Source organism: Oncorhynchus nerka, linkage group LG27 (genome assembly GCF_034236695.1).
Source record: "Oncorhynchus nerka isolate Pitt River linkage group LG27, Oner_Uvic_2.0, whole genome shotgun sequence".
In the NCBI taxonomy this organism is placed as follows: Eukaryota; Metazoa; Chordata; class Actinopteri; order Salmoniformes; family Salmonidae; genus Oncorhynchus; species Oncorhynchus nerka.
Genome location: NC_088422.1, coordinates 75,156,059 through 75,168,390, shown reverse-complemented (window position 1 = coordinate 75,168,390; position 12,332 = coordinate 75,156,059). Strand labels below are relative to the sequence as shown.

The following is a 12,332-nucleotide window of genomic DNA, read 5'->3' as shown; positions in this document are numbered from 1 at the left end:
AAAGTGGGACAATTAGCTAAGACATCAATTAAAAGGTTTGACAATTGAGAACATGGGAAACCACATAGTTGAAAGTGGAAAACAAGCTAAACACCATAGTTGATATTGAAAAAAACAAGGAAAGAAACATTAATAATTAAGCTAGTCTACAGTACATGGTAGTGGAAGAGTTAATTGTATGAGTGAACATACAAAGTATCAGACAGCTTAGGACGTACTAATGGGGAAGACAAAACAACATGGTTCAGTCTTCTCACAGCAAGCCTTACCTAGAAGACCTGATCATCTGTACAGTCGTTGGAACTGAGGTAGTCTCTCCTAAACATCCACTGGTCAGAGGCCAGCGTTCACACAAGATTTGGTTCTGGCCTACCAAGATTGGAATAGAGGCTATGTGCTAGCCTGCGTGGCTAATAAGGAAAACCAGCAACTTTACCTTTTCTCCCTTTGTCCAGACCACAGTAGGCGCTGGGTCTCCAGTGATGGGCACGTCCAGTCGCAGCTTGTTCCCAGCCACCACCATTATGGTGGAGTCGGCCGTGTGACCCATGCAGTCCAGGTGGATCTTTGGAGGATCTTCAGGAATAAAGAATGATGGACATGCAACATAAATGTAAATGTATTCTTAATCCAGCAATCCAAGATATATAATATTTTCAATTAAATAAGAGGCTACGAGGATGAAGAATAAACCATGGTATACCTTGTCGAGGGACATAATCGATCTTGACCTCTGAAAAGCAGACAAACACGCAATGAATTCAGAAAATGAAAAGGATCATTATGAAATGCAGGGGCACATGACATGGTGTAATTGTAAAAGTACCCAGGAAGTTGAGTTTGGCTGAGAGGTTGAATGCGTATCCCTCTGGAACAAAGGTGTAGTCACCCTGGTCCTCAGGTTTGACATCATCGATAGTGAGTTTGTGGATCCTTCAGTGAGACATAATTTTCACAAATATTTTTCCAACTACTCAACAAACATTCTGACGCTACCCAGTACAACAGTATGGATACCATTCTCACCTGCCAATGTGTGTAATATTGGTCCTGGCATCGGCCTTCACTTCCACTCCGTTCTTGTACCAGATACCCTTCACAGTCTCATCTGAGACCTCACACTTAAACACAGCCTCGTCCTTTGCCTTCACCGTGAGGTCAGCAATGTTTTGGTACACCTCCAGTTCCTTCTCTAAAGGGTCAGAAGTCAGAGGTCAGAGATGATTCACAATGTATGTAGTATATGAAGTATTTTAGAATATGGGGTGTGTTCATTATGATCCTAGGTTTTTCTGGGGGACTTTTACTAGGGGATCCTAAGTGACATGGATATACAGTATATATACAGTATATGACAACACCAGATACATAGAGGATAGGGCATCTGATCCACACAGGAAACTAATACTTTTAGACATCAATGGAGGCTGCAAGCTCAAAGTCTATCAACATAAGAGAGAGTATGAGACAGTTAAGGGTAGTGGACAGGTAGTGTCCGCAATGATCAATGTAAACTACTCCACTCCTAGTGAAGGTTACAGCAGAATGAAGTTAGCTGACAGGAGCAATGAGAAGCTGCTACCTAGAGCATAATGGGATTGGCAGCTTGTAATTCTTGGCAATGGCTAAATTTTGATGGGGCCCAGATAAACTATAGTTGCGAGCTGGGCCAGATATCATCTTTAAATTCAACTACGAGCACCAACCGCTGAGCAACACACAATAAAATAATACACACAAGATACTTGTGTATTCAGGGGTTTGTGCTTAGTCCCCTCCTGTACTCCCTGTTCACCCACGACTGCGTGGCCACACACGACTCCAACACCATCATTAAGTTTGCCGATGACACAACAGTAGTAGGCCTGATCACCAACGACGAACCAGAGAGGAGGTCAGAAGCTTGGCAGTGTGGGGTCAGGACAACAACCTCTCCCTCAACCAGAGCAAAACAAAGGAGCTGATTGTGAACTATAGGAAAGAAGGGCCAAGCACTCCCCCATTCACATCGACAGGGTTGTAGTGGAGCAGATCGAGAGCTTCAAGTTCCTTGGTGTCCACATCACTAAGAAACTATCATGGTCCAGATACACCAAGACAGTCTTGAAGAGAGCACGATAATGCCAGGAGACTGCAAAGATTTTGCATGGGTCCTCAGATCCTCAGAAAATTCTACAGCTGCACCATCGAGAGCATCCTGACTGGTTGCATCACCGTTTGGTATGGCAACTGACCGTAAGGCAATACAGAGGGTAGTGTGTACGGCCCAGCTTCCTGCCATCCAGGACCTCTATACCAGGCGGTGTCAGAGGAAGGCCCTAAAAATGGCAAAAAACTACAGCCACTCAAGTCACAGTTCTTTCTGCTATCGCACGGCAACCGATACCCAAGCACTAAGTCTAGGACCAAAAGGCTCTTTAACAGCTTCTACCCTCAAGCCATAAGACTGCTCGACAGTTAATCAAATAGCCACCTGGACTATATACACTGACCCCCTTATTTTATTCTTTTTTTTGCACTGACTCTCTTGCACAGGTTCAATATACACTTACTAGACTCTAACCACACACCCGCACATACTACACTGACACTGCAATACACACACGGACACACACAGAAAACACACACACATTCATATTGACGCCACACACATATACATTAATATTCCATCACAATCCTCACATACGCTGCTGCTACTCTCTGTTTATTATCTATGCGTAGTCACTTTACCCCTACCTACATGTACTGTATATATTACCTCAATTACACGACTAACCCGTACTCCTGCATATTTACTCAGTACCTGTACCCCTTGTATATAGCCTTATTATTGTTATTTTATTGTGTCACTATTTTTCCTTTAGTCCATTTAGCAGAACATTTCTTACTTACTAAAATTAAAAATTAAAAAACTCTGCATTGTTGGTTAAGGGCTCGTAAGTAAGCATTTCATGATAAGGTTATATTTGTATTTTCCCTATGTGAAAAATAAAATATAATTTGATTTTTATTTGGTTTGATAACTGTATTTATACAAACATACATGTCTGTTTATATACAGTACCAGTCAAAAGTTTGGACACACCTACACATTCAAGGGTTTTTCTTTATTTGTACTATTTTCTACATTGTAGAATAATAGTGAAGAAATCAAAACTATGAAATAACACATATGGAATTATGTAGTAGCCAAAAAAGATTATTTGACCAAGAAGGAGAGTGATGGAGTGCTGCATCAGATGACCTGGCCTCCACAATCAACTGACCTCAACACAATTGAGATGGTTTGGGATGAGTTGGACCACAAAGTGAAGGAAAAGCAGCCAACAAGAGCTCAGCATATGTGGAAACTCCTTCAAGAAAAGCATTCCAGGTGAAGCTGGTTGAGAGAATGCCAAGAGTGTGGTAAGGCAAAGGGTGGCTACTTTGAAGAATGTTATTTCATAGTTTTGATGTCTTCATTATTATTCTACAATTGTAAAAAATCAAGAAAAATCCATCAATGAGTAGGTGTGTCCAAACGTTTGACTGGTACTGTACATCTACATCCAAAATGTTCAAAAAAAATTTCAGGTCTAACTGAAAGACAGCAAAACCAATGTCTTCATACTGCAGCTCTTGACATCAATGACTGGGCACTTACGGTCATGTTAGGATTGTAAAACGGTGATAAACTGATGTTTAGTTATGAGATGGTGGAGAATGGGTGTTTTTAATTGTCATAATGACACAGCTAAGGTTCTGTCACAGTTGAAAATGCTGAAGTGACATTGTTAATTGATGGTTGTTGTTCAATCAAAATAAATGTTATTTAATTTTTGTCCTACGTTCGCTTAGATTTTCTCCTACGTTCGTTTCCATTGAATGGTCATCATCCAACGTCTCTACCACATCGCCTGTGGTTTGATTCTCTATTCTCGCTGGAATAGGACAACATTTTTAGTTTGCCATGTTCCCTGAATACCTTTTTGGAATATTCCTATAAATATACACCTATTGGCACAAATTAGATATACAGAACAAATTAAACATGCAGTACAACAGGACAGAATAGAGAGAGAGAGAGAGAGAGAGAGAGAGAGAGAGAGAGAGAGAGAGAGAGAGAGAGAGAGAACACAGAGAGAGAGAACACAGAGAGAGAGAACAAACAGAGAGAGAAAGATAGAACACATACAGAGAGAGAAAGATTAGAACACATACAGAGAGAGACAGAGAGGGCGCGCGCGCGAGAGAGAGAGACAGAGAGAGCAAGCGCGAGAGAGAGAGAGAGACAGACAAAGACATAGATAGACAATTGAGGGTCACCTGCGCCAGCCTGTACCCTTCAGATAAAATATATGGGCCATGTCTTCTAACTTTAGCTGGCATTTGGACAGACTTGTGTCTGTGCGGTAACCTTGACATAGTAACATGGTTGATGGCGTGGGCAGCCATGTTTCAAGGTTAGGCAGAACAGGGGCTTGCTTGGAGTGACAGGAACACAAGAGTAGGCTGTGTCTCGGTGAAGGGTGAGGAAGAAGATTCACAATGTTTTTTGTATCTTCAGCCCAGTACTATAGTTCAAAGATGACTTTGTCTGTCTATAAACTGGACATGCTTTATGGACTGCAGGTGGTTGGACCCCCGGATACTAGCTATCATGTTAAACATTGTTGAGCAGAGATGTATTTCATTCTGTTCTGTTGTCTGACGTGAGCACTTACCCGACACCATGAGTTCAGACATAGATTCACCGCCATTGGTTTTAACTGTGTAGTGGCCACAGTCCTCCTTAGTTGCCTCATTAATGATGAGGACGTGCTTGCGGCCATCTTTCTTGAAGCGGTACTTGAAGGACTCATCCCTTGTCAGCTCCACACCATCTTTCTCCCTGCATAGACGGAGCACCACATGAGCACCAGCAGTATCAAATTCTCCATTATTGTCTGATTAATTTAATCTACATTTCTACAAAACAGTCAGAGGTGTCACTATAACAGCTTTGATTTGAGGTTATGTTAGACAGTATCTAGTGAATGTGATACAGAGTTGTCGATGTAACACAGTCAGCCATTTTGTATTACAAATGTTCTCAGCATGTCGCTTTTCTGAATGGTCATCACTTTACCACAACTATTTCATTTTCACCAATGAAGGCACTGTTGCACAGGTATTAACAGTGGTATCATGGCAATCTGATACTGTATGTTTTCCCAAAGAAACAAACTGTCAGATAGATATTTATTTCTGTGCCCATGATTAGGCCCAATTCCAGGAACATCACCCTGTTGTATTTTAGATGGGTGACCATAATTCACAATTACTTTCTTGTTCCGTTAAAGGACAGGGGAGGTGCTAACAGCTCTGTGTGACCTTTCATGTGGCTGATAATTTACTGCATGTTATGATATCCAGCCTAGCCCTGTGGCAGATATACTGTGACTGAGACACTGTGGCAGAGACACAGTGACTGAGACACCGTGGCTGAGACACCGTGGCAGAGACACCGTGGCTGAGACACCGTGGCAGAGTCACCGTGGCAGAGACACCGTGGCTGAGACACCGTGGCAGAATCACTGTGGCAGAGACACCGTGGCTGAGACACCGTGGCAGAGACACTGTGGCAGAGACACTGTGGCAGAGACACAGTGACTGAGACACCGTGGCTGAGACACCATGGCAGAGTCACCGTGGCAGAGACACCGTGGCTGAGACACCGTGGCAGAGTCACTGTGGCAGGCAGGTCAGCATCTATCTTTCAATCAGGGAAGTCAGAGCCTCGGGGTGACTAACACATTAAAGCCATGAGAGACACAAATGCCATCAACTGGACATGTGAGGAAATTGTACCATGCAGCGCAGACTCAGAAACTACATCTGTTTCAATCCTTACAACCAGAGTAATGTATCAAACCAAGATCTGATATGTGGATTACTTCTAACAAGAGAAACACAAAATATAGCTATTTCCTACTGTACCACTATGTCACCATATTAGTTATTACAGCCATCTATTGTGTCTGTCTGAGTTGTTGTGAAGTGACATAATGTGAACAGTATGCCAGACCATGCTTTTGATGTCCTGGGTCAGGGACTTGGCACTTTGTAAATCTTAAGACCCTGTCTGGTATGGCACCCATTGTTAACCTCCTCACACCTTCTATGGTATGGAAGTTATGGTGTTTGAGTTTGATTTGTGGGTTGAGGGAACGTTTTACCATTTGACAGTAGCCCCTTCTTCTGACACCTCACACTCTAACTCCACCCGCTCACCCTTCATGACCATCTGGTCCTCCAGATGACTTGTAATAGTGACAGGAGGCTCTGCAGACACACAGAGAAAGAAACAGTAAGAACCACCATTATACCACCAGGCACAAATATAATGTCAGTGTGAAATGCATTCAAACTGGTGTACAAATGAAACATTGATGTTGGACTGTTGATTGTCCACTTTCAGCTTGTCTCACATGCACCTTTGACAAAGAGCTCTGTGGTGCACTTCTCATCTCCGACCACACAAGTGTATGTGGCATCGTCTGACAGTGAGCAGTGGTTGATGGTGAGGTATCGCTTGTTGCCAACACTCTCAAAGATGTACCTGGTAGATGGACAACAACCTTCATTATCCACTCAATTATTCACTCAATTGTCCCTTCTTTTTGACAGACATAGACAACATTCAAACCGCAATAGCCTTCTGTGTAACACTGTATTCTTGTTGATGATACATTGTATAGATAGCTGGTAAATTGGTTGATAGCATAACAGTTTTACATCAGTCATCATCATGTTGTCAGATTAGACAGCAGTGTGGAGACCCCAAAAAGCTTCCATATTTACAATGGTTGACAAAGTCATATTCCTGTGTAGCTTATTTCAGCCCTAGGTACTGTTGGTACCTAGCAAAACAATCTCAGATGTGCTGCTTGACAAGATGAAAGCACTTACTTGCTGTTCATGAAAGGTCAGCAAGATCAGCACAGTCCATCCATGTGTTGTGGGGGGAAGGAAGAGAAACGTTAGCATGACATATACAGCAATCTGAGAGATAGCTAATTGTATTGTTGAGTTGCTGAATAAGCGTGTGTTGTACACTCATTTGTAAGAGATGGTACGTCAGTAATTCATTCTAATTGAATGCAAGCTCAGAAAACCCTCTCCGCTGATGGCTACCTTCCAGTTGATTGAATCTCCTGCCCATTCTTCAACCATTTTACATCTACGTCTTCATTGGCCACCTCAATGCATAGTTTCATTTTATGCCCTTTTTCTACCTGGTAGGCAGGGTCCAGCTTCTTTAGGAAAACTGGAGTTTGGAGACACAGACACATGGAGAGAAATGACTTTTCCTATAGGTAACAATACTTATCTGCAGAGCACAGGAGGTTGGTGGCGATTTAATTGGGGAGGACGGGCTTGTGGTAATGGCTGGAGCGGAGTAAGTGGAATGGAATCAACTACATCAAACACATAGCTTCCATGCTTGATGCCATTCAATTCACTCCGTTCTGGCCATTATTATAAGCCGTCCTCCCCTCAGCAACCTCCTGTGCTGCAGAGGTAACATTTAGCTGTAAATACAGATACAGTAGCTAGCTTCTACAATGGAGGCTTCCATGGAGGGATGACTGAAGGGATGAGTACCTAAATGGGTATTTGCGGTGTCCATTTTAGGTCGGGTTCAGTCTCAGGATGCATAATGTATGAGCTGAAGGATATGTGTTGGTTTTCACAAAGATAGAGATACCAACCTTCACTCTTCTTTTCCTCCTTCTTCATCTTCTTCAGCCTCTTCAACATCCCACGCAGGTCTGTTATGCCATACTGGAAGGCGATCTTCTCATACTCACTGGCTGGAGCCTTCTGGAGGATTTCCCATACATCCTCATCAGGCTCATTTTTGACCTGGGTCTTAGAGGCACTGGCACAGAAAGAGGGGACAAGGGGACAGGGTAAGCCACTGTCTGAAGCCATCACTTAGCATTATCATTAGGCTACATTACTGACCATGCACAGTAACAGTTAGGTCTACTCATGCTCAATAGGCCTACTTAGACATTTTCTTCATTATACATTTTCTTCAATTTTCCATTACAATTTTATAAGTCAAATTTGCATTCAGGTTTCACTCAAAAACTCATTGCAGTCTTCACATAACAATCAGATAGCATATTATTACATCGACAACAATTGTTTCTTACCGATGACCTGGCGAACCTTTAAAACAACTGCTGCGCTCATTCCGAAGCAGAACCCAAGCGACATGCATGACAAGACAAACCAAACAGATTAATACACACATTAAATATACATTGCAGTACCCAAAATCGAATTATGGCACCCTAGAACCCACCCATGAAGACCGCAAACAAGTGCAATAACTACAACAAATATAATTTCTGCTGCAATGGTCTGCAGACATGCAGAAAGGTGACATAGCTATTGTAAAATATTGAAAATAAATTAAGATTAATCTGAATTATATAGAACATCAAATCAGAATCATTTTTACTGCATCATGAATTTTGAAAACAACATTCACATTTTCAACAAACAAGAGATCCTAAAACAATGTGCTTGCCAGTATAGGTCAATTCATGACATCAAGGTAAATGCCAGGGCATGAAATCCACTAGACTAGGAGATGGGTTTGACATTAAGAGATTGAGTGAGACGGAACAATGTCTGTGTGTGATGGGGGCGGAAATAAACCATTGCTTTTAAAACAGGTGGAGTCGTGACTGGATATGGAAGGTAGGTCTTGAGAGTCAGTGATGACTCATTGTGATGATGCAGTGACACTCATAGGGAAGAAACAGGTGCAGACCACAAAGTGTTGTGAAAGCTTCTAGTCCATTCAGATGTGTGCTAAATCTCCTGCACTCGCAAAAAAAAACGTGCTATCTAGAACCTAAAAGGGTCCTTCGGCTGTCCCCGTAAGAGAACCCTTGTAAGAACCCTATTTGGTTCCAGGGAGAACCCTTTTGGGTTCCATGTATAACCCTTTCCACAGAGGGTTCTACATGGAATCCAAAAGGGTTTTACCTGGACCCAAAAAGGGTTCTCCTATGGGGACAGCCAAAGAACCGTTTTGGTACCTTTTTTTTCTAATAGTGTACTGCTCTATGTGTTCTAGCTTGTTTGGTAGAAGTGACAGTCTTCTGCAGGGCATGAGGGGTGTGAGTGTGCTAGGCAGAAGTAGTCTGGGACCAGTATGAGATTAGCAGGAGGACTCAAGATGCATTGTGAGTAGGCAGCAAGACTGACCTGAATTCAGGTTAGTGATAAAGTAGCTGGGAAATCATGTCCATTAATTCAATCTGTTGGGTAAACTAGTAGTAGTCACTTACTCTCTGTATAGTGAAATCCAGTGAAGAAACGGAGGGGGGGAGGGGGGTGGGTGTGACAAAGAGAGATGGACACAATGAGATAACATGCCCAAGAGAAACAAGCTTACTGATTTGGAAAATAATGTTGTTACTCAACTTTTTGTTCTGAAATAATCAGAGATAATTCACACTCACCTTTTCTTCAACAAGGCACTGAAGTCCAACTCTCCTGCTTCCTCGCTTCCATCCATACTTCTGTAGAAATATCAGCACCAATATCACAATGTCAGTACCCTATCAAAGCAATGTATTCTTACAGTGTAGTTATCATCATCACCATAAGAGATGAGCAGCACCCTTGAAAACAACAATAAACATGTTGTCCCCACGAATTATGTTCAGTTCATTACTATAGCTCCTGCCTTGGACGAATCAGTGTAATTTTGTAAGTGCCGGATCTCTGTGGCAAGATGTATCATTCACCCACGTTTTTTTTTTAAAATCAGGCCAGTACTGTCTGAGATATCGCGTGTGACTAACGTATGAAGGAACGGACAGAGCCAAATCCACAGTCCTCTCCCCGATTTCATAATGGGGGACAATTCTAGACAGTAGCAGAAAGGGCCTTGACATTTTTTCAAGGTGGAACGCAGGGAGCTGGTAGATATTTGAAGGGGTAAGAAACAAAGAGAACTTTGGGACGCACTGTAAATATAGTATAATATAGATGGATAGAGACAGACAGGCTGTCTTTTCTGGCATCCTTACCCTGTACTAGCGTAACCATGAGAAGCAACAATCTTCCAAACAAAAAACAAACCACTCAAAGTCAATGCCAGTACCTGGTCAAAATCCCCATGGAATCTGTATTCCACACTGATCAATGTGATGAGGGATCTCAGGGAGAGGACAGCCGTTTTATATGTGGCTGGAAGTGTTTATCTCCTCCCTCTGATCTCTGAAGCGATCAGGATTAAACGAGGGCCTGGTGGTTTATGTGGTAGAATTACAACACACGGCGGTGACTTCCTCCAGTGATATCTCTCATCCGACAGCCCTGGAGAACCAGTGCCACAGAAAAGCCTGTGTGTCTTAACACATCCTGGCACTTTCAATACCAACAAACCAGGGGCAAGACCAAAACTCACTACGTCAGCTCACTGTTTGTGCAGCTGGCTCCGCTGTTTTGATAAAGACCCCATGGTAGATCAGAGAGAGAGTTTGAGTGACATATAAAGTTGGTGTGCTGTTAAGCTGCTTGTTAACCCAGCCTATTGTACTCTCTCACCTCCAGACCAGAAGCTGGTTCTGTCAAAGTTGACACGATGACAGTGTTCAAGCTGTCAAGCTAAAGGATGACCCAGTGGATTTAACATCTAGGGTGGTCTCTGAGTTATAGGTCAAACCCTGTCACTTTCACACCAAGGCTGTCTTCTCAAATTCCAGCGAGGAAGTTACATATTCCCAGAAACTGGCTCTGTTTGGCCAAAAAGGAAAGCAGAGAAAAAGATGGACTGAAAAGCTTTCCCTGAAGTCTTTTTTGGTAATCAGAGGCCCCAGTGTTTGGATATGAACCACCAATGTTGCAGCAAACACCCCTCCGCCACTACCTTCCTGATGGTACACTTCTCTTCCTAGCAGCTCCACTCCTGACAAGTTGGCATTGCCAGATAGTTATTTCTCTCACATATCCAAAGGACTGTATAGATACTATTACACCCTATTTACTTATTGTGTATTGACACATAATGTATACAAAAAAAAGAGAAGCATTTAAATAACCGTCCAACAATATGGACAGTCTGCTCGTTTGGGGCTGTCGAAAAATGCTTTTGTTAATACCATTGTACAAAGTTAATTTGTGTTGTTTTGTTGATACAGCTTGCTAAATAACAACTTGATATACCTTTAACTTTCGCACACGCACACACACACCAGTAGAGGCTGCTGAGGGGAGGATGGCTCATAATAATGGCTGGATCAGAGAGAATGGAATGGCATCAAACCATGTATTTGATACCATTCCATTTATTTCTCATATTTTTTTTATTACACTCCAGCCATTACCTTGAGCCCGTTCTCCCCAATTAAGGTGCCACGAACCTCCTGTGACACACACACACACACACACACACACACACACACACACACACACACACACACACACACACACAGAGAAATAAATAAATGTTTGAGCTTACGTGCGCCTGAAAGCTGCCCTGATGTCAAACCCTTCCACAGCCCGGGCCTCTGAAACATGATAGAATAATCAGTTATCTCTTCTCTATCATTGATTTTTATACCATAGGTACTCTTAAAAATAACTGATATTTACTGTATGATTTAGCAAGGAAAGGCAGGCACTAAGGAGAAAATAAGAACAATTTAAATTTCTGTTAATCTGCCCCTAGTGATTGTACTGTGTGCGAGGGCACCCACCATGCACAGTTAAGTCAAAGTTGCAGCTGTCAAACTTGTCCCGGGATGACACCTCACACCTGTAAGCTCCAGCGAAGCTGGGCTTGGCTGCAATGATCTGCATCTCAAAGGTGTAGACCTGAAATCAAAGGCCAAATAATTCCTGGTAATAATAATGTCAACCAAAACCATAAAACCTCTGAAGTCTTTTGCAAGGTGATCTCTAGGACTTCTTGATCCAAATCAGTCAGGTTTCAAGACTAGTCATTCAACTGAGACTGCTCTTCTCTGTATCACGGAGGCGCTCCGCACTGCTAAAGCTAACTCTCTCTCCTCTGCTCTCATCCTTCTAGACCTATCGGCTGCCTTCGATACTGTGAACCATCAGATCCTCCTCTCCACCCTCTCCGAGTTGGGCATCTCCGGCGCGGCCCACACTTGGATTGCGTCCTACCTGACAGGTCGCTCCTACCAGGTGGCGTGGCGAGAATCTGTCTCCTCACCACGTGCTCTCACCACTGGTGTCCCCCAGGGCTCTGTTCTAGGCCCTCTCCTATTCTCGCTATACACCAAGTCACTTGGCTCTGTCATAACCTCACATGG

General features: G+C 42.9%; 1 protein-coding gene across 1 annotated transcript in view; it reads right to left on the bottom strand.

Annotated features, from left to right (window-relative positions):
• Positions 1–12,332, bottom strand: part of LOC115112415 (myosin-binding protein C, cardiac-type-like) — a 39,197-nt gene that overhangs the window by 17,698 nt on the left and 9,167 nt on the right. Inside the window, exons 6-19 of the mRNA XM_065011996.1 lie at positions 11,751–11,868; positions 11,513–11,561; positions 9,507–9,566; positions 8,184–8,213; positions 7,734–7,903; positions 7,156–7,288; positions 6,931–6,933; positions 6,456–6,580; positions 6,198–6,303; positions 4,704–4,870; positions 1,027–1,192; positions 827–933; positions 704–733; positions 437–576 (exon numbers count right to left, since the gene is read on the bottom strand). Of these exons, the coding sequence (XP_064868068.1) occupies positions 437–576; positions 704–733; positions 827–933; positions 1,027–1,192; positions 4,704–4,870; positions 6,198–6,303; positions 6,456–6,580; positions 6,931–6,933; positions 7,156–7,288; positions 7,734–7,903; positions 8,184–8,213; positions 9,507–9,566; positions 11,513–11,561; positions 11,751–11,868 (1,404 nt within the window). The remainder of the gene's footprint in view (positions 1–436; positions 577–703; positions 734–826; positions 934–1,026; positions 1,193–4,703; positions 4,871–6,197; positions 6,304–6,455; positions 6,581–6,930; positions 6,934–7,155; positions 7,289–7,733; positions 7,904–8,183; positions 8,214–9,506; positions 9,567–11,512; positions 11,562–11,750; positions 11,869–12,332) is intronic.